At 37.4% G+C, this 22,846-nt stretch overlaps 1 protein-coding gene across 4 annotated transcripts in view; it reads left to right on the plus strand.

The window, feature by feature from the left end:
- Positions 1 to 22,508, plus strand: part of clint1b (clathrin interactor 1b) — a 41,080-nt gene extending 18,572 nt beyond the window's left edge. The window contains exons 3-12 of one of the 4 annotated variants that reach the window (XM_084387453.1): positions 2,731 to 2,827; positions 3,340 to 3,448; positions 6,329 to 6,499; positions 8,203 to 8,383; positions 9,114 to 9,355; positions 10,947 to 11,024; positions 13,643 to 13,720; positions 16,131 to 16,399; positions 18,630 to 18,804; positions 20,703 to 22,499. In XM_084387453.1, coding sequence (XP_084243579.1) covers positions 2,731 to 2,827; positions 3,340 to 3,448; positions 6,329 to 6,499; positions 8,203 to 8,383; positions 9,114 to 9,355; positions 10,947 to 11,024; positions 13,643 to 13,720; positions 16,131 to 16,399; positions 18,630 to 18,804; positions 20,703 to 21,043 — 1,741 coding nt within the window. In that variant the 3' untranslated portion in view covers positions 21,044 to 22,499. Of the gene's footprint in view, positions 1 to 2,730; positions 2,828 to 3,339; positions 3,449 to 6,328; positions 6,500 to 8,202; positions 8,384 to 9,113; positions 9,356 to 10,942; positions 11,025 to 13,642; positions 13,721 to 16,130; positions 16,400 to 18,629; positions 18,805 to 20,702 lie in introns of all 4 variants that reach the window. The other 3 variants (XM_084387452.1, XM_084387454.1, XM_084387455.1) reach the window with 3 other exon arrangements.
- The last annotated feature ends 338 nt before the right edge of the window (positions 22,509 to 22,846 follow it).

Here is a 22,846-nt window from a genome sequence, read left to right on the forward strand (position 1 = left end):
TAGGGCTGTAGTCAACCAAAGAAATGCTTAGTCGACCAAAGTCCTGTCCTGCACAACGATTAGTCGACTAAAAAAAAAAAAAAAAAAAAAACCGGCCAATGGGAGTGTTCTCTGGCTAGAGCGCAGAACAGCGGAGTTTGTATGAACCGAAGTGCATGCCTGAGCTTGTATTGCTGCTGTTGCTTTGACATTGTGGAAAATAGAATAATAGAAACAAAATGTATTAGACTTTTTACCCAAATTAATCTCGTTTTTAATTTAGGCTAAATTAATTTCGTTTTTCTTTATTTAAATTTCGTTTTTTCTTTATTTAAATTTCGTTTTTCTTTAGGCCTATTTAAATTTCGTTTTTCTTTATTTAAATTTCGTTTTTCTTTATTTAAATTTCATTTTTTCTGTATTTAAATTTCGTTTTTTTCTTTATTTAAATTTCGTTTTTCTTTATTTAAATATACCCTTTACTGTGTCAGTAATTTGTTTGTCAGAAAAATATTAGACTACCTTAAAAGTATTGCTTAATTAACAGACTGTGTGCGTTTTATATCACTAGTGCAGGGTCCGTTCTCGGAGAATATAGCCACCCTGCTCGCGTGAGGTGCGCCGCTTCCCGCTCGCGCTGTTCTGTAGTTTACTATTAATTCTGAACGTGTCGCGTCTCGCGTGTCTGTCTATATTGCACCAAATGCGACACTGCACTCCCTTGTGAAGTCGATTGGATGAACGGTTCTCGAAATAATCAAAATGCAAACGGACGGACAGACAGACACATAGAGATTACTACCTATATTCCTTACTGAGCGCGAAGCAGCAGTGCAGCCAGCCACAGGTGCGGTTCCCGAGTGTTCTACGTGGTGCGCTAAACTGTGGCGCTGTTACAAAATAGCCTAAATTAAAGCATTTAAAGTTGGGGATAAAACATAGGCTAATTATATTTAGAATACAGTAATATATAACTGCTTATAAAGGAATAAATATCAAGGAAAAAATATGAAAATTTCTTTATTGGTAAAAAAAAAAAAATTATGCGACTGGTCGACCAATGGGAATGTCAGTCGACCAAGACGGCATCGACTGATTAGTCGACTAAACGACTAAAGTTGACAGCCCTAGTTATTTTCTCTTTTTCTAATGTTGTTTTTTACAGACAGCTGCAGGTATACTGTATTAGGCTGTTGTCACTAGGGCTGGGACGGTATGGATTTTTTCTTACCGCGGTTGAAAAGCAAGAAATTCCCGCGGTATTGCGGTAAACCGCTTTAAACCTCAACCCCCCTCCCCACCCTCCCCCAGTTTTTTTTTTTTTTCTGCGACGTTGCAGCTGGAACAACAAACAAAGTGTGTCAATGATAATCTCAGGTAGTGTTTATGTGCTTTATTTAATGTTAAAAGCATGCAATGTGACTTTGAATATTGTTTAGTGCTCCAGCTTTGTAGCTGTAAAAGCAACAATGGATAATTCACCTCAGATCTTGAAATTAAACAAATGGAAACAAGAACGTTCAAACTGTGAACATACAAGTGTATTCTTTGACAAATATTGTTTTAGTAACTCAGTAGCTGTATTTTTAATAATGTTTAAATGGTGTAATATTTGTGAATTTGATTATGTAGCCTACTTATCCATTTTCTTGCAAGTGCCGTCAAGATTACTCTCTGGTGCTGTGAGTGTGCACTTGCCGCGACTCCGCGAGGGTTGACAAATGCGGTCTTCACGTGAGAGAATTCTGTTAAATAAGCACGTGCAATTAAAAGCTGAGGTCCTGCTTTTACTTTTTTTATTTATTTACGGCTTGGACGCGGCGTCCGTCGAAAATAGACTAGGCGCCTATCTTTATCAAAGCGGCGCTGAGAGACGCTTCTGAAACGCGCCGCGCCGTGGCTGTTGTAAACACAAGCATTGACTAGAGTGGGCGCGATCAGCTCCGGTAGCCACGTCGCAGCCGTAACACGCCACAGAGTGTAAATAAGGGGTTATAGTCAATAGCCTACGAATGGAATGTTATTATGTGTCATGAAACAACTTGCGAACTTGCGAAAGGTCGGATTTGTTCCATCTTTTGATGATAAGTTTTGTTTAGAAAACCTTGAATCCATGTAAGACACAATGTTATTAGACACAATCCATGTCATTAGAATCAATGAATCCATGTCATTAGACACAACGTGAACACATGTGAAGGCCAGTGTTTATTTATTTTATTTATTTATTTATTTATTTATTTATTTGCGGTGATGACGGTGACTAGCTCAGACCCGCGGTAGGTGTCACGTGACCGCGGTAATGCGGTAATGCGGTAACCGTCCCAGCCCTAGTTGTCACTTTAAGACTAATGCACAGATCCTACTGACACACCATATTTCTTTCACAACTTTTTGTAACTTTTTAATAGATATCGCAAGCCGTTGAGATATGCATATTGCGATATATACATTTGCAATATTTAGCTAATTTCGCGATATCATGCAGCCCTATTATATAGCTTTTAAGAAACCAAGCAAAATTGCTTCTGCATATCAACTGGGCAGAATCACTGCATTTTGTGTAGAGATTCCACTGAACTTTATATTTAGACAATTTGTCATGGCATCATTTCCACTGAGGAATCTCCTGCTGGAAGTAATTACTGTTCTCGGATTGTTATTATATACTTAATTAACCTAATACAAGGTTTAGAAACTTTGAATTCATTTAGTATCTTGCCATTGTAATCCTTCTTATTCATGCTGCAGATCCACATTTATGTATGAGCAGTTCCCTGAAGTTATGAACATGCTTTGGACTAGAATGCTGAAAGACAACAAGAAGAATTGGAGGAGAGTTTACAAGGTACAGTCCACTTTTCATCTCTGTTAGAATCTTTCTTTCTAAATCATACTTTAACTTTAAATGAGGAACAATTACTGAAATTAAGTGTACATTCATTTGTGTACTACATTTATACAGTATTTAGTAAAAAAGCAAACACCAAATCACTAGACTTGCCAATGTATCGGCCTATTTTTAATCTTCATTCATTTCTTCACACAAAGAAATGTTTGTTCCGTATGTGGTTACACTTCCTAAAAACCCATGATTCACTAAGAATTTTCAATAGTCCAGCTAAACCTTTTCAAGTTTAGAGAGTGTAAAGGAATATTTAAGGTTATCAACATAATGTCTGTGCTGCATCTGTAGCATGTATGCTGTTGATCACATACAATGATTTTGACTTGAACCTCAGAGTGTAAACAAAGTGTGTGTTTTTTTTAAACTAATTATACACCCAAAATCCTGCATTTAACTCTTTTAATTGCTTGACTTGGAAATATCCCTAATAACTCCCTCTTCCATATGTGCAGGCCTTATTGCTATTAGCGTACCTCATCAGAAACGGGTCAGAGCGGGTGGTCACCAGCGCCAGAGAACATATTTACGACCTGCGTTCTATGGAAAATTATCATTTTGTAGGTAGGTTTAAATAGATGAAATGCTTAGAAGGTTAAAGTGCCCCATTATGCTTTTTTAAAATGTACCTAATTTAGTTTAAGAGTTCTCCTACAATAGGTTTACATGCATCCATTGTTAAAAAAATTCCAATTTTCTCATAATATGTGTTGCAGCATCACCTCTTTTCTCACAGTGTCTGAAACAGTTTGATGAAGGATTTGTTCTCTAAACCCCTCCTTTCCAGGAGCCTACTCTGCTCTGATTGGCCAGATGGCCCAGTCTGTTGTCATTGGTTTACCCCTTACAGCGCATGTTGGAAACAAAATGTCCATTACCATATCTGAGTTTAAGCTCCAGAAGCTTCCTCAGCCCTTGTATACACTGTAGGGTTGTAACGGTATACCGGTATGATACGGTTATCATTTCATGCACATTTGCTTACCTATGGTATTGGGAAAAAATTAATCAGGCGGAGAATCTCGCCTACGCATAAGCAGCTTCTTTCCACTTGACTGTTTAGACTCAACTTGATCCACCCACACACATACAGCGGAGAAAATGTCAGAGACAGAGGCTGTTATCTCTAACCTCTATCCCCTGTCGAAAAGAAGTTAAAAAGAGCATTTCATCATTTTATTTGAGAAAAAACTGTCAAATACACTCTGAAACTCAAAGGTCTTCACTACAACCCGTCAAAATAAAAGTTCGGTTTAACCTGAAGAAATTATGACAAATATATTACTATTGTACAATAGAATGTACTTCTCAAATAATGATAATAATAGTATTACAATTTATGTAAACATTATTAAAGGAATATATTTTTGCCCAAAAAAGGATACAAATTGTAAAAAATGTATTTGGTTACATTTTAAAGAATTAATTAAATTGCTAGTTGGTAGTAAATCATAAAAAGTCAAATTAAAAAATCAATTATTAATGATAAAAAAAATAAGTTATTAATCTAATCTATAATCAATTATTACATTTAATGTATTAGACATGTTTTTGATTACTGAAATTTGAATAAACAAAACAAACAAATGGTTTCAAGTTTGTTATAATAAAGCATTTGTTCAACCAAAAAAACTTTTTTCATTCATTTAACAGTAATTTTAAGACTGTATCATACCGTGAAAATCTCATACCGTTACAACCTTATGCACAATGATATGAACAGTAGCGATGGCATCGGAAGAAAACACTTCTCGACTTGACAACAACACAAACCGAGCTCTTCCAGGCCTCAGCTACTACTATATCATCTCAGGTTCGTGCAGGAAGCAAGACTGGAATTACTGACGGCTCGTCAGAATCGGTTCTTTTTTTTGGGAGACAATAACTCCCATTTATCTGCACTTAGATTAGGGCGGCACAATTAATCGAATTTCTAATCGCGATTACGATTACGGATGTCACGATTACGTAATCGTTCAAAGCCGCGATTACAAAAGAAAATCCACTCTGAATGCTTGTGTTTAGAGCATGTTGCTATGAGAGGCGAATCATGACTACTTCAGAAAACCCAGCACAATAGGAACTACCAGGCAGTGACGTAAGTGTACGCTGAAATAAAAAGTATTTCACCTCAGAAAAATGGACTTACTTGTCATGTCAGCCGTTATACTGTGCTCGTAGCGCACACTCTTCAATTGCACGCGCAAATGCAGCGGCGCGCGCAATATATAATTTTATTTTTTTAATTTTTTAATGTAAATTGTGATAATCGTAATTAATAATCGCAATTACAATTTCAAGGGAATAATCGGCAATTATGATTTTTGTCATAATCGTGCAGCCCTAACTTAGATCTTTGGAACTTTGCAGACCTTTTACATTCACAAACCGCTATATAACACGCTACATGAAAGGTAACATTCGAAAAAGCATAATAGAGGCACATAAAAGGAATTACTTTGTGAAAATCTTTGTTCAAGCTGTGTGCAAATGAGTAAATATGAGCAAACTGGGTCTTTTGATGCTGTTGCAGAGGGTGATGTGAAATAAAATTTGAGCTCTTTGGCCTGAAAACAGTGCTTTGTTTGTCATAACCCAAATTTAGCTCAACACGCAGGTAACAGTATCCCAGATGTCAAGCAGTGCTGGATGTAGCCTCATGTTCTGGGGTTTGCTTTCCAACAGGAATAACTTTCAGAGCTTGTTTGTACAAGAGAAATGTTTATATTTCATTAAGGAGAAATAATAAATGAATTCATAAATGAATTAAAGGTGAAAAATATTCAATTTTTCATCAAAAATGTGAAAAGTACTAAAGTCTTTCTGAAGGCACTACATATTTTAAGCTGCATTGTCTTATTAGTGAAAGACAGATCCTGCAACTTCATAGTCATAGTGCTTGAGGTGTTACTGTCGGTTTCTTTTCCTTTTTTGTAGCTATTAAAAGCTCTACCTTGTTCTAAATATGTTTCAAAGAATCTGTGGCTTTTCAGAAGCTATTCTGTTTAATTTTTCATCATTTTTCACGGATTTTCAATCATCTACTGAGATTGTTCATGAACGTTAACACATCAGTAGCTTTGGGTTCATTTCGGTTTTCAACCCAAAAGGTTTGCCTTTACACCACTGTATTTCTGAATTTGTATACAATGCATATTTAATGAGGCAAACAATAAGAAATAATTTAGCAGCCTACCAAGACTTTTGTAGAAGAGCCATGCAACCCTTCCTTTCCAAGTGTTCCAGCTGTTCTGGCATTGAAAGAAAAGTTAACCACAGCATCATCTTATTTCATAATATTTCAGCTACTGAACTTTTTGTGTGGGGTCACATTCTGACATTGGGGGGGTTTATCTTACTGTATCTAATGGAGGTTTGCAAAAACAAGAATAAATGGGCCAAACAGTTACATATGACTTGACATGCTCTTTTCTGTTTTGCTAGATGAGAATGGGAAGGACCAGGGCATTAATGTACGGCAGAAGGTTAAAGAAATGGTCGAGTTTGTTCAGGATGATGATCGGTTACGTGAGGAGAGGAAGAAAGCTAAGAAGAATAAAGACAAATACATTGGAGTATCTTCTGACAGCATGGGAGGCTTCAAACAAAGTAACTGTAAGTGATCAAATGTAGCAGATTTGAGTGTTGCTAAATTTGAATGTGCATGATTTCTACAACCACTAATGCCACTAAATGGAACTGCCAAAATGAAGGTTTTCGAGACAGGTTTCCCAGATATTCTTGCTGTCTGCCGCTGGTTGAACAAAGAGATTGTTGTGCCCCTAACCTAAAAACGTAATAAATGTTATTTAAGACATTAACTGGGAAAATGGGCAAGAAGCTGAAGCTTGCATAATTTATAAATTGATAATCCGACGACAACTTGTGCCAGTATAAATGGTGCAAACTCATGCCATGATAATCTGCTCACGATTAATATCAGTATACTAAGACTGTTCTGCAAACATTTCCTAGACAGAGAAGCTAATACATGTGTCATATACAATTTTGATGTTCACAAAAAAAAGAAAGAAATGCCAAGTTGCTGGTGCTTTCAGAAGTTCACAGGATAGTTCTTCCTATCAAGTATTTTTTTTTTTTTTTGCATTGTGACGTTGTGTAATCAAATAAAGCATGAGATTCCCTTTGGTCCTAGGTCATTTTGAGGCATTATTTTTATCTGTTGAAACTGTGATTGACCCCAAAAGGGAGCTGCTTTGTCTCTGTACTGTAGGCATCCCACAGGGATTTGTTTTAGGCCCTCTGAAGTTTTCTCGCATAGTATGGAAAAATTCCCCCTGGATTCCCTTCTTCCCACAACTGATCTTTTGATTAGAGCTGTTTTGATTTCAGGGCTATCACTTTTTCAACTTTACTCACTGCATCATTTGGTGATGTTTATGATCAGGTTAGAGGAAATAATCAGATCTCTGCTTTTTGTATTACATGTTTTCTCTTAGAGCTGTCTAATCAAGTCAAGACGCCATGTCCCTTGTCATGTCATTAGTGATGTTACTTGTGTGCGAAGTCAAAAGATTGTGCTTGGTTTCTGCTTTGATTGCTGCTCAGATCTTTCCCTTTATTAGCTGTACTACAGGTTCAAATTTCCATTCTTTTTGGTTGTGAAAGATAAAAATACCACAGGATCAGAGGTGGGGTAGACGGCTTGATTTTAAGTTAGGGTTGAGTGTTTCTAGTCGGGTGTATTTTCCACACTTTTCGAAATTTGAAATGCGTGTGTATCCAGTGGCGGAGCCAGAGGGGTGTCCGGGGTGGCAGTTTGATGGTCATTTAAAATTAAATTTGATCTCTTTTTGAAAAAAGCATTTATTTTGAAATATCGGATGCATTAAAGGTGAACTAAGTAACTTTTTTTACCTTAACTGAACAGCTGTGGAGTCATTGGAATGGTTATATTACTTATTTCGGGTTGAATGGTGGTCGTTTCGCGGAAAAGTCTCGCGTGATATCAGGTCTCGCGATGTAAACAATTGCTTTACGGCCAAAAGAAATCTGCTAAAATGCCGTCATTATTGCGCTCCCTCACGCTGTTCGAACCCGAATGAAGAAGACGTTTTAAAGAATATCCCATCTGCTTTGATGTCGTTGATCTGCTAGCCTCTGGTGTCTGAGAATAGCCAACGAGTTTTTACAACAGTGTTGTCAAATATCTATTCCGAAGCTGTGGGGGGAGCTCTAGAGAGAAACCTGCGAGCAAAAAGCGAGAATACAGCGAAGAAATCCCGAAGTTACTGAATGCAGCTTTAAATATCTCAAATGAATTCAGCACCTAACTAATTCTGTATCAACATTCCCAGCGGGAGAACGATTTGACCCCGAATCCAAAAGCAACTGGGACGAGGACTGGGACAAAAACAAGAGCAGCTTCCCCTTCAGTGAAAAATTTGGAGAGATAAGTGACAAAATTGGAAGCACCATTGATGACACTATCAACAAATTCCGCAAGAAGGAGAGAGATGACTCGCCAGACCGTATCAGGTACGTTACTTAATTTTCAGTCCATAGAATTGATAAAGCTATAGAGTAAAAAGCTATGAAACGAAGTAGAGACATCTTTTCTTAAGGCCAGTTCACACCGTACAGACAAACGCCAACAAACAAGTTGCCCGTTGGATTTGGAATATTTTGAAAAATAACTCACAATGCCCCAACAGACACCGAAAAACGCTGATTGACTATGACTATGTTCAGTCGGATTAAAGCGAACCCCGACCAACGGCAACAGACTCCGACAGGAGTAACACACTGATCCGGCAAAACCCGACAAACGTGTGGTTTTGTTGGCATTTGTTTCTGCGGTGTGAATTGGCCTTTATGTATTGTAACGTACATCCGAGTGTATAAAACGGATTATCAAAGAAGATGGAGACTTGGTTCTATCCGTCGTTTGGTGATTGGATAAGGCACATCGGCTGAATGTGAGCTTGCGGTCAATAGTAAGGAAAGGGGTTAGGAGGACTCTGCATGTATCACCAGAGAGATGTCTGGATCAAGTGATGACATTTTGATTAAGAAATACGAAGTGAATTGTTCACAATAACATAATTTAGAAAATAGGTATATTTTCATTTAATGCTGATTTTAATGCTTTGAAATGTTCTTTGAATGAAACCACCTGTAGATAAATCAACTAGCACACTTCTGCCCTGTAGTGTAATTTTTTTGACTACTTTATTAGTTTTTGTCTTACTGTTGCCTCTTCCTGCAGTGACAATGAGGAGGACAAAGTTTCACGGAACGGTCGTCTTGCAAAGTCAGAGTTCAAGGATGATGAAGAAACTGTAACAACCAAAAGCATCCAGATCACACAGAACACAGATACAATCACCTCCACCACCACTACCACCTCCACACGCAAACGCGGCGGAGTCCCGTCCAAAACCGTCGACCTGGGCGCAGCGGCTCATTACACCGGCGGCAAAAGCAGTCCCGATGCTGACAACAACAAGGTAAAATACTGCCTTACAAATGCATCCTCCTTCCGTTTCATTAAGTTGTTTAAAGCCGTTTTAAAATATTAAACACATTTGGCCACTTTTGTAACCGCAGGAGTGTCAGTTCCACAATCTAAGGCTACATTCACACTGTCGTTCCAAATCCAAATAATTGTGTATCAGATTGAAATCTGATCTAAAAGACTGATTTGTGCACACTTTTGTAACACAACTGTTTAAATTTTCTTTCTAAACAGTTTTTTAAAATCTCTGCTCTCTATTATGATGTTGTGATGAAATGTATGCCTTTCTCCACTGGCGTTTAAAGCGTTTAAGGACACTGATGTTCAGAAGGCAGCTGTCTGACTCTGAGATGGTGAACGGGAACATGTTTTGTGTGTAACATAAGCAACACATTATTAGCTGTTTGATAACATAGTCAAGCAAAAGGCTAATCACATTAATTACCGTTATAGATAGCAATACATAAAATGCATCACCATTCTGATACATCGACATCGAGCCTGTATAATTCACTCTTCCACTTCTTCTGAATCAGTTTCTGGTTCAGACATATATGGCTGAATTAAACCAGTATTTCCACATGCCATTGTGTAACGTTTACTACAGTAAAGTTGACCGAGTGTATCAGGTAGTCCGAGCTCGTGAGATTGAGTGGAGGCCGAAACTAAACGATAGTCCATGGATTATCAAAGATGAGTTTTAAGGGATAAAATTATTGACTGTAGGACTTTAACAATTTATTTTTAAAAACAATAATAATAATTAAAATGTTTACATATTGGGAAATAAATGGAATAATTTCCATAATGTTGAGCAGGTATAATTTCCCATAGGTTGAATTATTTATAATATATTGATGTTATTGACTTTATAAATGGGGGTGGTGTGGCGCAATGGATAAGACACATGCCTTTGGTGTGAGAGACCCGGGTTCGAATCCACTGTGAGACACCAATGTGTCCCTGAGCAAGACACTTAACCCCTAGTTGCCCCAGAGGCGTGCGACCTCTGACATATATAGCAATTGTAAGTCGCTTTGGATAAAAGCGTCAGCTAAATGAATAAATGTAAATGTAAATGTAAATACTTATTTCGTTAGCCATAATAATAAAGAATTGCTGTAAGTTCCTAAATGTTCAAGTGAGAGAAATTGAATTATTTGTAGTATTGGTGAAATAAGCATCAATTTAATTTCCATCATTTTAATCATGTTTTTATTTTCCATAGGTTGAATTATTTATAATATATTGCTGTTATTAAGTTTATTTCCATAAGCAATAATAATAAAGAACTGCTGTAATAAGTTCCTAAATTCTATTTTTTTATATTTTAGTGTTATATTGGCCATCTTATTTTATAAATAATTATTTATATTGGCCATAATAACAACTCGACCAGTAGTTTACATTTTTACATAGACACTGCAGAAGGTGTCTTATAGAAGACTGCAAAATCTAAACAAAAACACATGACTGCACCCACAGTCCTCTCTGTGATAGCGCTTATGGTTGCAAAAGGAAGCCTGTGCTGCCTTCATGTGGTAGAAGTGAAATATGACATTCTTGATTTCTCTTTTCAGGCATCATTGAGTCAGTCATCCAGCATAGGATTTGCAGACCTGTTGATGGTGGACTCTGGCTCTGGTCAACCAGTGTCTTCAGGTAAGACCTTGATCGGCTGCAATTTCCACTTTTAAAATGCTTTTTGCTATAAGCATCACTATTACTATTTGAACCCAAACCTCCTGTATAGATACCACGGCTCAGTGTGTGTGTGAAGCAGTGTTTCCCACAGAATTAGATTCTATTTGCGGTGGTGTGGTGTTTGGGGACCGGGGGGAGGGGGGGGGTTGTTGTTAAGTTAAATATATCATATATATGTATATATCATAAATATATCATATATTTTTAGTGACAAGTACACATTTCCATTGCCAACACTTTGTGTCAGATAACTTAAAGACATTGCTATTGCTACATTGCTATGCCATTGCTACACTTTATATCACAGACTTCTTGTTGCAAATTTTGCTCACACACACACACAAACCTGGAGATGGACACACTCACACCAACCAGGACCTGGAGATGGACACACACACACACACACACACACACACACACTCAAACTCAAACTCACAAACTTACTGACACACTCAAACACAGACACACACACACACCAAACTGGACCTGGAGGTGGACACACACAGACTCAGACTCAGACACACACACACACACACACACACACACACACACAAACAAACCTGGAGATTGAGGTGGACAAAAACCAACACGCACCAACCTGAACCTGGAGATAAAAATAATATAATGTCTAGTCTGGTGGCTGTGATATATATAAACCTACCAACGTCCGTTGCCATGATTTTTGGAATGACTGATCGCAAGAGGAAAAAAAATACGTTTTAGTCGCATAACATCGGTTAATGAAAACGCCGTCATTTCGCAATAGTTGTTTATCGATATTTAGAAAAAAAAAATCGCAAAAGTTTTGCGCGAATCTGTAATGGAAACGCGACACCGCTTAACATAGACTAACTTCTCAGAGTTATGTTGAGCAACAGTGTTCATTACTAACCATTCAACTCCGGATTAATTCTGGAATCTTCGCTGGGGGAATTAGCATTAAGCACCAGCAACAATCCGTCCTCTAACTAACGCATGCTCATGTTATGATTCAGATCGTGCTCGAAGAGGAGGGGCTAGTCGCGCCTCCGTTGTAAGTTTGTGAGAGAGAGAGGGAGCAAGCAGCGCGCAGCTCTACAATAAAATACAATTTTACCCATATTAAATAGTTAAAAAATCTGAATCAATCCGTGGCGGTCAGCGTTGATATTGTGGCGGGCCGCCACAAATTAATGAATGTATGGGAAACCCTGTGAAGCATATCCTTTTACTACTTTGACATTGTTTTTGAGCCCAATTTCCTCCATACAGAAGCTTAAATCTCAAAGAGAAACTTTTTTCCTAAAAGTTGATGTACTTTTTAAAGTCATACTCATGGAAGAAGTTCTTCAGAGATGCAGTCAGAGGCATCTAAGTGCCCCAGATGGGTGTGAGTCGTGTGTGTGTGTGTGTGTGTGTGTGTGTGAGAGAAAGAACGAATAGGAGATGGGTGCACAGATGCTGCTGTCCCTCCGTATCCCGTCACCAGCCCAACAGCTGTGCTGTGTCCGTTGACATCAGTCAGGAGGTCACGAGCTGTTGCTACCAGGTTGTGACAACCTGATTATGTTGTACGTGGATGGACACGTGTGTTTGCCTGTGCATATGAGTTTTAGTCCTGACCGGTTGTTACTATTCTGCATTGTCACGATAGGAAATCATTATTTTGATGTAAAAAGATTTTCTCTTATATCGTGAAAAATATATTTGCATTAAAATATTTTACTTTTATTCAGCAAGGATGCATTAATTCCTTAATGTAAAGAGCTTACTTCATAATTAAATAAGCAAAAAATGTCTTAAATCCACTCTTAAAAATGCAACCGATCTGACGCAGCAATCTTTGCTCGTTGCTTTTTGAAATCATAAAATATATTACTCTTGTTATGTTATATTAACAATTTTTATACCCCAAATAAAAAATATCATTATCATATATTTTCAGTCCAGTATTAATATAACAACATTTTGGGTTTTTTAAACACCATTATTAATTTTGAATGTATATCTCTGTTGAGCTGGGTGATTTAGTTTGTTCTCATTGAAGCTGATGAAAGTGATGTGCTGGTCTTAATTTTTTTTGGAAAGGTCTTGAAAATTACATTAAAAAGTATTAAATTGGAAGCACTGATACTCTGAATTGATGAATAATGACAGTAAAGACATTTATAATGTTACAGATATAATCTTTAAAACAAATGCTGTTCTTTTGAACTCTATTAATCAAAGAATCGTTAAATGTATCCTGGTTTCCACAAAAATAATCAACTGTTTCAAACACTGATAATAATAAGAAATGTTTCTTGAGCAACAAATCAGCATATTAGAATGATTTCTGAAGGATCATGTGACACTGACTGGAGTAATGATGCTGAAGATTCAGCTTTACTGGCACAGGAATAAATGACTTTTTCTTTAAATATTTTTAAACAGATAGTGTATTTTCAATCAAACCTTTAAAAAAAATCTTGCCGATCCCAAACTTTTGAAAAGGGTGCGTACATACTCATATGTTTTTGCCCTGTTTATACTTGCAATTCTCAATAATATTCTATAATCTCTTTCTAAAGACTATGCGTCGTCTTGATTGTTTACAGTTGGAAGCTCAGATCTCATTGGTGACTTTGCTGATTTTTCCTCACCCGCTGCCTCTGCCAGTCTCCCGTCAGCTGCTGGTATGTGTGATCCAACTGCACGTCCTTTAAGATCACATGCAGAGTACAATCCTGAGCAGGACCAAAATTCTGTTTTTGCCTCACCTGATAATAATTGGTGATCTGTTTATGTCTCTGTGCAAGTTTGCATGGAAAAAACATTAACATGTAGTAATGTGAACAGTGTAATCTGAACACTCAAACCAATCAGAGGTACAGATGTGCTCAGATTAATAAATAAATAAATATCGAATTATGTTTTGGAGAAGCAAAATTCTAGAGTAACAAAAGCTACACTAGCTTTTCTTTAGTATACATTTGCATCCCTTTGACCTAAATTTGTATTTGATTTTACTTGCCAAAGCCATTTTTATGCTCCGTTCGTGCTTGGCGCATGACTTTTAATCTAACATCCGCAAAATGTGTCCCTTTTGAGCATTTAGGAAGTTATTACAGCAATTCAACGTGTCCCACATTACAGAGAGAAATGGGTGGGCTTGGGTTGACTTTTCCCACCATTCTCTGAACCTCTGCTCTCCCTGAGCCTCGCCTCAATGCAGAGCGAGTGGCACTTTGCTGGTGGGCAGTAGGATGACAATTCTGTTGGCTTGTCTGAAATATGATTGGAGTAGCAACACACGACGCAGTGAAATATTGATGAATGACTGAGGGGTCCAGATGGAGCAGCTACCTGCTGAGTGTTATGAGCACAGACACACGTCAGCTCCCATCATCCATGCTCCATCTCCCCTGACAGAGACTCGCTCCTTAAGAGCAGTGTGTGCATGTGTGAGGATCCAGTTAGAAGTCTCATGAATGGCCACACAACAGTGAACCAATAACCATGTAAGTAGGAGAATTAACACAAATCAATAATAAACGTGTATGTGAGCATAAATGTAGTGGAATATATGTCAATATATAAATGGCATGTGGGAAAAACATTATGCAGAAACATACAAGGGACAAAAAAAGTGTTTTATTAATGTGTGCATATAAGTTACTTTTTAAAAAGTAATGCATTACAATATTGCGTTACTCCCTAAAAAGTAACTAATTGCCTTATTTAGGATGCAGGACACTCTTACTCCAGCAATAAAAAGTCGGTCAATAAATGGGAAAACAAAGTAATTTGCAAAAAGTTTGAAAAAGTACCAAGGATATTTTGTTGTTCATTTAAAATGAATGCATTGCTTTACTAGTTACTTCAAAAAAGTAATCTGAAATATGAAACTAAAACCACCAGTTGGTAGTGGTAAGTCAGTGTCTTAATCAGAGTCATTCATTCAAACCGTCTTTATGAATGAGTCACTGAATCAGTGGCTCGCTCGATTCGTTAGAAACCACAGATTCATTGAGTAATTAATCACCGCTGGCGCTGTGTGTTGCTCAGAGACGGTTCTGCTGTGACTTTGCTTGGAACTCATTTTATTGGAGAAATTGAGCGATAACAGATAATATTGTGACTAAAATGTTTCACAATATTAACTTGTTTTATTGAACTGTTGTATAAAATCAATGTCACATTTGCAATCGTGCAGATATTCGTGGGGGAAATATACAGCACTCTTGCTCGTGTGATATTGCTTAACTATATCATATGATATAAATATAAGACAAAAACCCATACAGGGGCATTTTTGCCCTCATATGTTGAATTTTATATATAGAAAAAAATATATATATACTCGCATATATACATGCAAGGCTACATTTCATTAAAAATTCAATAAAACATATTAATATTATTACAATTAAAAAAAACTGTTTTCTATTTTAATGTATTTTAAAATGTAAATTATTCCTGTGATGGTAAAGCTGAATTTCCAGTCTTTAGTGTCACATGATCCTACATAAATCATTCTGATTTGGTGCTCAAGGAACATTTCTTATAATCACAGTTGAAAGTGGTTCTGCTGCTTAATATTTTTGCTTAAATCATTTTTTCTTTTAATTCTTTGGTTAGAAAGTTAAGAGAACAGCATTTATTTGAAATTTTTATTTACTTTATGTATAAGTCTTTCGAGAAGTCACTTTTGATACCTCACTTAAGGACTTATTTAGTAAGATTATGCCTGAAAAGGTTTTTGAATTATAATTTTTTTTATCATATGTTAATTAAAAAAATCTTGTATAATATGACTTGCTGTTTTTATTGTATTTCTATGATATTTGTATTTTTGTAATTAAATTTTTGCCATGAAAATAGCTTTGAATGCTGACATGGCACTAAATGAAACAATCTGAATCTGATTACTTTGGATTAATGCATTGTTTCTGAATAAAAGTAATAATTTATTTGTAGAAAAAAAAAATCTTTCTGACCCCAAACATTTGAACACTTGTTTGTATGTGTGTGTGTGTGTGTGTGTGTGTGTGTGTGTGTGTGTGTGTGTGTGTGTGTGTGTTTAATGGTTCGCTGTCTCCTCAGGTTCGCTGTCTACTGGTAACGGTGAGTTTGGTGACTGGAACGCCTTCTCCTCCACCAGTCCTCCCGCTGCCACTGCTCAATCTGCCATCCCAGACCTGTTCAGTGACGTACCCGCTCCGGCCGCGCCCGCGCCCACATCCACCCAACCTCCCTCCGCTGACCTCTTTGACCTGATGGCCCTCAACAACAGCAGCAGCCTCAGCGCATCCCAAAGCATGACCTTCAACATGTGCTCGCAGAACGCAACCACACCTCTGTCCAGATCACAGGTAAACAGTTCACTTTATCAGAAAGACTTGGCAGATCTGCCATTCCGCACTCATTTTGCGCAGCAGGTACGGATTTTGACCTCAAAGCACACTGGTACGATTTGCGACTCTAAATCTTGCTCGTGACGCCTTTGTGTTCTACACTTCTGTCATCAAAGAAATGGAAATTAACCCTGTCTATTTTCTAAATGCATATAATTAAGCCAGACTCACACCGTACGATTTTGGCCATGATTTGGTCGTCTGAGACAAACCTCCTTATCTTTTCAGTTTTGACTGCTAGTTTGACATGTTCTCTGACAGCCGATTAATGACCATTGCGATCAAATTTTACCCTCGATGAAATCCTGCCAGTGTCAGACGTTTTGAAACACAATCCTGCAGTGTGGCTTCTCCTACGACACCGGTCCTATCGGTTGATGACTTAATGATGACTCAATTAGTGTGACAACAACAAACCACTTCCTCCACAAATTTCTGCATTATTATAATTTTTTTTCTGTTTTTCCTCTCAAGACAATTTCAATCCCACATGTAAATGCAGCTCACTGTCACCAAACGCAAGTCTTTACGTCTGTTTTTAATGAGGCTTGACTGCCATACAGTCTGATATTGACAACTGAGATCCTACAGTGTGACATAACTTACAGTGGAGATCATGTTCGTACAGTATGACAAAAACAAAATTGTATAGGATTATTATAATCTCGTACTGTGTGCACCTGGCTCTATTGTGAACAAAATTCATGCATGTTTCATTTAATTTTTTTTACCTTATGTTTAATCAGAATGTTTTAACTAGACTTTCTGGTGAAAATGACAGACTTCCCTCTGGTGATGTATGCACAGTGTTGGGGAAAGTTCCTAATAAAATTAATGCAATTTATGCCTAAATTAATGCATTAAAAAAAAAACTAATTGCGTTACTCAGTTACATTTAATGAAAAGTAATGTTACATTTTACTTTTTCTCACCTGGGCTGGGCTGGGCTTGCATGTTTGTTTTATAATAACCAAAAAAATGGCACATGTAAAGGCCCTTTCACACTAAAAGTGAAATGAATAAACCAAGTTTAAGTAAATGCAAACTCACTCCTGTACAGTAGAGGGCTTCGCTCAAACAAACCTTTCAGCTGTGCTGCCATTCTGAATTACTGACGAATAGGACACACATAGTTCAACATGACACAAACACACATGATCTAAAGTCATTTTTGCTTTTAGTATTAGTATTAGTATGGTTGAATTGGATCATTGGAAGGTCAGCAGCAAAGACATTGGTTAATAAAAAGAGATTAAATGCATAAAGTATATTTGTGATGCGATCTGGGAAAACCCGTCGGATGTCGCGCTGGGCCGTTTTCAGTAAATTCCAAAATAGTTTGAATGTCAGTTTTTTTGTCAAATTTTTTTTTCCATTAAATTATTATTCTATAACATCTTTTCTCTTATCTCTGAAAATATCTTGGCAAAATTCCCTTGTTTAGTGCAGAAAAACAGCGATTTATAGTGTCAAGCTGAAAATACTCTCTTTCTCTAATGCATTCTAGATGCGACCATTAACGCCCGGCAGAGGTGAAAAAAACAAAACAATCGCCGTATATCCCATACACCTGTCCGTCTCGTAACACTACAAAGATAGTTTACCTTTAAAATAAACCACATACATGTACAGTGAATGTGTATAGTGCGCATTTCGCGCCAATCCTGTTTAAACTATAACGTCACGCAGTTTCATAACAATCGCGAGATGGACGCGTCTCAACGGTGACAGTTATTTAAACCTGTTTTTCTCAAAATTCCGTTCCAGAAAATCATAGAGATCGGCCGACTTCAGATAAACATAACTTCTGCTACCAACAAGCTATGATAAAAATAAAAACAGATTTGGAAAGGGCTTGATACCAGCATCCATATGATATCAAAACCTGTAATAGGTACAATTTCACCATGTGGTGCGTTTTCCCAGATCGCATCACATTTGTGTAACATTTAATTATTGCAGGTTTGCATTTCACTGTTTTTATTTATACTGAGTGAATCTTTTTTTGGTTATTAATTTAGGCATAAAAATTGCATTAATTTTATTAGGAACTTTCCCCAACACTGTGCATACATCACCAGAGGGGAAGTCTGGCGTTTTCACCAGAAGGTCTAGTTAAGACATTCTGATTAAACACTATAAAAAATAAATAATTACAGTAATTTACTTGCTGCTCTTTCTTTGTCAGACAATAGGGGGTCCGTTATTGACTCAGCAGATGGGACTACAGAAGTCAGGGGGGAAGGTATCAATGCCCGCCACCTGGTCAGACCCGAGCGTCAACATCAGCCTGGATTTCCTGTCTGCAGGCCTGAATCCTCCCAAGCCCACACAGCCCACACTCAATACCATGATACAGCAAGGTCAGAAATCCCATTGCTTGACAAAATCTTTATGATTCAAACCAGATTGTCTTGCTTTGAGTTGATAGTAACTTGTTCTTTGAGGTAAAAAGTACTGAACCATATATTTATTCTAGTCAGACTAGTCGGCACTAAGAAAGATTAGTGCATACAATTTAGTATGTATTGCAAATAAGGAAACTTTGGTAACATTTTATGTAGTTAATTATTATTACACAGTACTTAAAGGTATAGCGGAGGATCTTTCCGAATTTTAGATAAGAACCGCCCTCTCCACTTTTTGAAAAAATGCACATGCGCAACACTCTACCTGCTCCCGAGAGGGAACGCCTATTAAACGTGTGCGAGGTTCTCCTCGTGCACGCTCTGTTTAAAAGTTGCTGTCGGCATCGCTCATACAAGATTACTTTCCAAAAGAAGATTTGCACTTTTTCTCCAAATAGCATGCCAAACTTTACCTGTCGAGTAGAAACTTCGCGACTGAGGCATCAGTGGGAAGCCCAACCTGTGTTTTCAGAGCACGCCATCGTGTGAAACAATCTCCCAAAAACACTCTGATCTTGTTTCTCTCTTCTAAGGCCTTTCTCTTCTTCTCATACAGTTCGTACAAACTTTTTCTCTTGCGACCCTCAGACATTTTCAAAGGACCCGGTGAAACGGCGAGCTTCAATGAATGGCTTAGCTCTAGCTCACCACACATAAACACCTGAAAGTGCGCATGCGCAGAAAGCGAAAACTAAGGGACGAGCACGTACGACGGCCTTACGTAAACATATCACCAGAATGATTGACACTTAGGTGGACCAATAGTTTACACTACCCACCCGGAAAAAGAAAATCCTCCGCTATACCTTTAAATGCATAATTACACTGTAACACTGACACCTTAAAATAGTGTAACCCAAACTTTTTATTTTAGTAACAACACTTATTATACTCTATCAAAACATTAAACTTTAATATACTAAAATATCAATTAAAGTTACTGATAATTCAAGTGTATTCAGACAAGTGGGATTCTATACTGTACAGTATTTTAAAAATGGGGAAAAACTAAATGTGTAAATATGTGGCGACAAAGTGTATAAAAATACAATGTTCAGACCTCATATGGGACACAATGCGTTAACATTTCAAGAGGAAAGCTATTCAAACATATCGCCTATACAGACAATGACACACAAATGCGGACATTTAAGCATTTCAATGGGCTTAAAAAGCTGATTTCGTTCATAAATAACTGATAGTCGTGACCTAAATAAGATTTCACTGACAAAAATCAATAGTTATTTTCACCATCAGTCGGTCGCACATTCGATATTCCTGTTCTTGTCTCATTTTGACCGGATCATTGAATTGAGTTGTTGACTCAAGAACAGTGACTTGCTCTGGCATATCTTTAAATATGTCAGTGTCATTGTTTTGTCTCAAGATGCACACCAGTAATGTTTTTTTCTAAGGCACGTTTATAAAAGCTGCTGAAATGTCCTAATTGAACTAAAGCCTAATCCTGGCTTACTCTTAAGCCCTGTCTGTTAAACTGGGCCTGTAACTGCAATTCGCAAATGAATTGTTCAGTGTTATTTGTGAACCAACTCCATCAGGTCCATTGGAAAGAATCAACACGAATCTGACATCGCTCTTACGATGGGGAGATTTCTTCAGTTCGAAATGGCATGGAAACGATATGTTTGAATGTAGTGAAGTAAAAAGTACAGTATTATGCCAAAGTATGTAGTGAAATAAAAGTAAAAGTTTCCCAAAATTAAAACACTCTAAATAGAGACGTAGAAGAAATACATTGTTACTTTCCAACACTGCTAATTGAGGTGCTTTCACAGTCGTAAGTAATTGCATGTATTATTTATTTGTCATATTTTATATGTTTCTCATTTTAGGTGTTCAGCCACCCTTGAACATGGTCACCCAGAATTTGGCCGGAATGGCACTCAACGCCCAGCCGCCAGCAGCTACTCCCAGAGCAGGAGTGACCCCCATGATGGGCGGAGGGACCATGGGCATGGGAATGCCTCCTACTATGGCAACAGGCACCATGGGAATGGGCTCTGTGGGTATTGGAGGAATACCTGTCAATCAAGGACTAATAGGCATGAATATGGTACCCGCTGGAATGGGTGCCCTTGGTGTGCCCAGCATGAGTATTGGCCAGGGCATGAACCCTGCCATGGTGCAACCTAAACAAGATGCCTTTGCAAACTTTGGCAACTTTGGGAAATGAAGGCTGATCCACTCCAAGAGGGTTAACGGTCCAAATACACCTTCTCGAAAGAAGGAGCTGCATCCAGTAAAATGGACAAAACTAGCCAGTGTCACAACTCTTCAATCATTTGCCCCTATACGTTAACAGATACAGAGAAACGAAACACACACACACACACACACAAGAATCTGCTTTCATTTCGTGTGGAGTTGATAATCTGATTTTTCTTTTGTAAATGGTGCAAAGCATATTGTATACTTTTAAAAGGAAAAAAAAGATGGCTGTGTGCAGTTTGGTACATTTTTCCACTGTTTCATAACAGAAACCTCAGACTTTTTTCTTTCTTTTTTTCTCTCCCTGTTCACCATTTCAAACACATCTGATTTCAGAAATTACCTCATATTTTGCATCACTCATGCTGTGATTTAAAGGCCGTGAAGGGTTGACTGTAAATATCTCGGTGTGCAAAAAGTAAATTATTTTACTCACTTCTCAGATGGTATAAGACGGGACAAACTACCACAGGTCCTTAATATTTACTATCGTTTTCGTTTCCGATTTGAATTGTTACGGTTTATCTGATACACCGTCACTCCTTGTATTCCGTTATCACTCCAGCATCTGTTATTTAGATGAATACAGTCAAGGTTTTTTGCGTTTTTGGTTTGTTTTTTTACAGACTATATAGTTTCAGTACTTTCGTGTAGCAAGCTGCCTGAGCGAAATTTGAAGTGTGCCTGCTGGTGAAAATGGCCACCTTTTTAACAATACAAATTTGTATGTTATTAACTGTACTTGATGGATCCGAAACTGTTACATGAAAAGCGTAAGCCATCACATTCTTGAATGATTTTTAGGGGTCTCTTCCAACCGAGTTTGAGAAACATGTGCTTTGGTGGTAGCAGGAGTGGTGTTACACATTTCTATTAACTACTTGAATTGGTATTTATAATGCCTCATAATGACAGTCATATCCATTGTCCTTTTTTGCATGTCGATTTTACAGTTTTAAGCATTGTTGCGGGTCAGTTACATTTATGAAATGTCTATGGTGGCTATAGAATCGATGAAGGCATTGTGAACCCTAAATGAAGTTTACTGGCCCCCCCTTTTTTTTTTTCTTTTTTTACATTTGGTTTTGTCCATTTTCCCATATGCTGCTTTACACGTAAACAAACAAGGGGTCCTCCAACAGGCATTATGTTCCAAATGACCAAATCTTTATTTTATTACTATTTAGATTTATTCCATAGGGGTTTAGTTTCTTATTTTAATACTTAACATTATACAGAGAGATCATGTGCTTAAATACATTGTTCTAGACATGGGTAAATTCAGTAAACACTTTTTAGTTTATGCAAATGTGAAGAGAAACAGAAGATCGAGCGCCTCTTTCATTATTTTCTTTTCAGATTTAATTTTTTTGATTTTATTGTACTCAAAAGATTTTGTTTAACATTAAACGATTTCATCAAAAACGGTCTTTGCGACTTTAATGGTGTTGTTAGGTGTCCAGCCTTTTAGCGGTCAGTAGGAGAGAGGACCACTTTTATCAGTGGATAATATGTTGGAAATATTAACAGTACGTTAATATGATTTTGTTCATGAAAGTAGGTTACTTACACTTGGATATTTCCCTATAATTTTAATGAATTGGTAGTACTATAATTCAAAGAGGTGATTAATAGTGCCTCTATTGAAACCAAATTATGTTTATAATAAATAAATAAAAAACAGCTTTTCTATGATGGTCTCTTGATTCGGTACAGTAGAGAATCTCTCAAATGTCTTGTGTCCTGTGGCTCCCTCCAGTGTCGACAC

The sequence above is a fragment of the Rutilus rutilus genome (assembly GCF_951802725.1).
Source record: "Rutilus rutilus genome assembly, chromosome: 18".
Lineage (NCBI taxonomy): Eukaryota > Metazoa > Chordata > Actinopteri > Cypriniformes > Leuciscidae > Rutilus > Rutilus rutilus.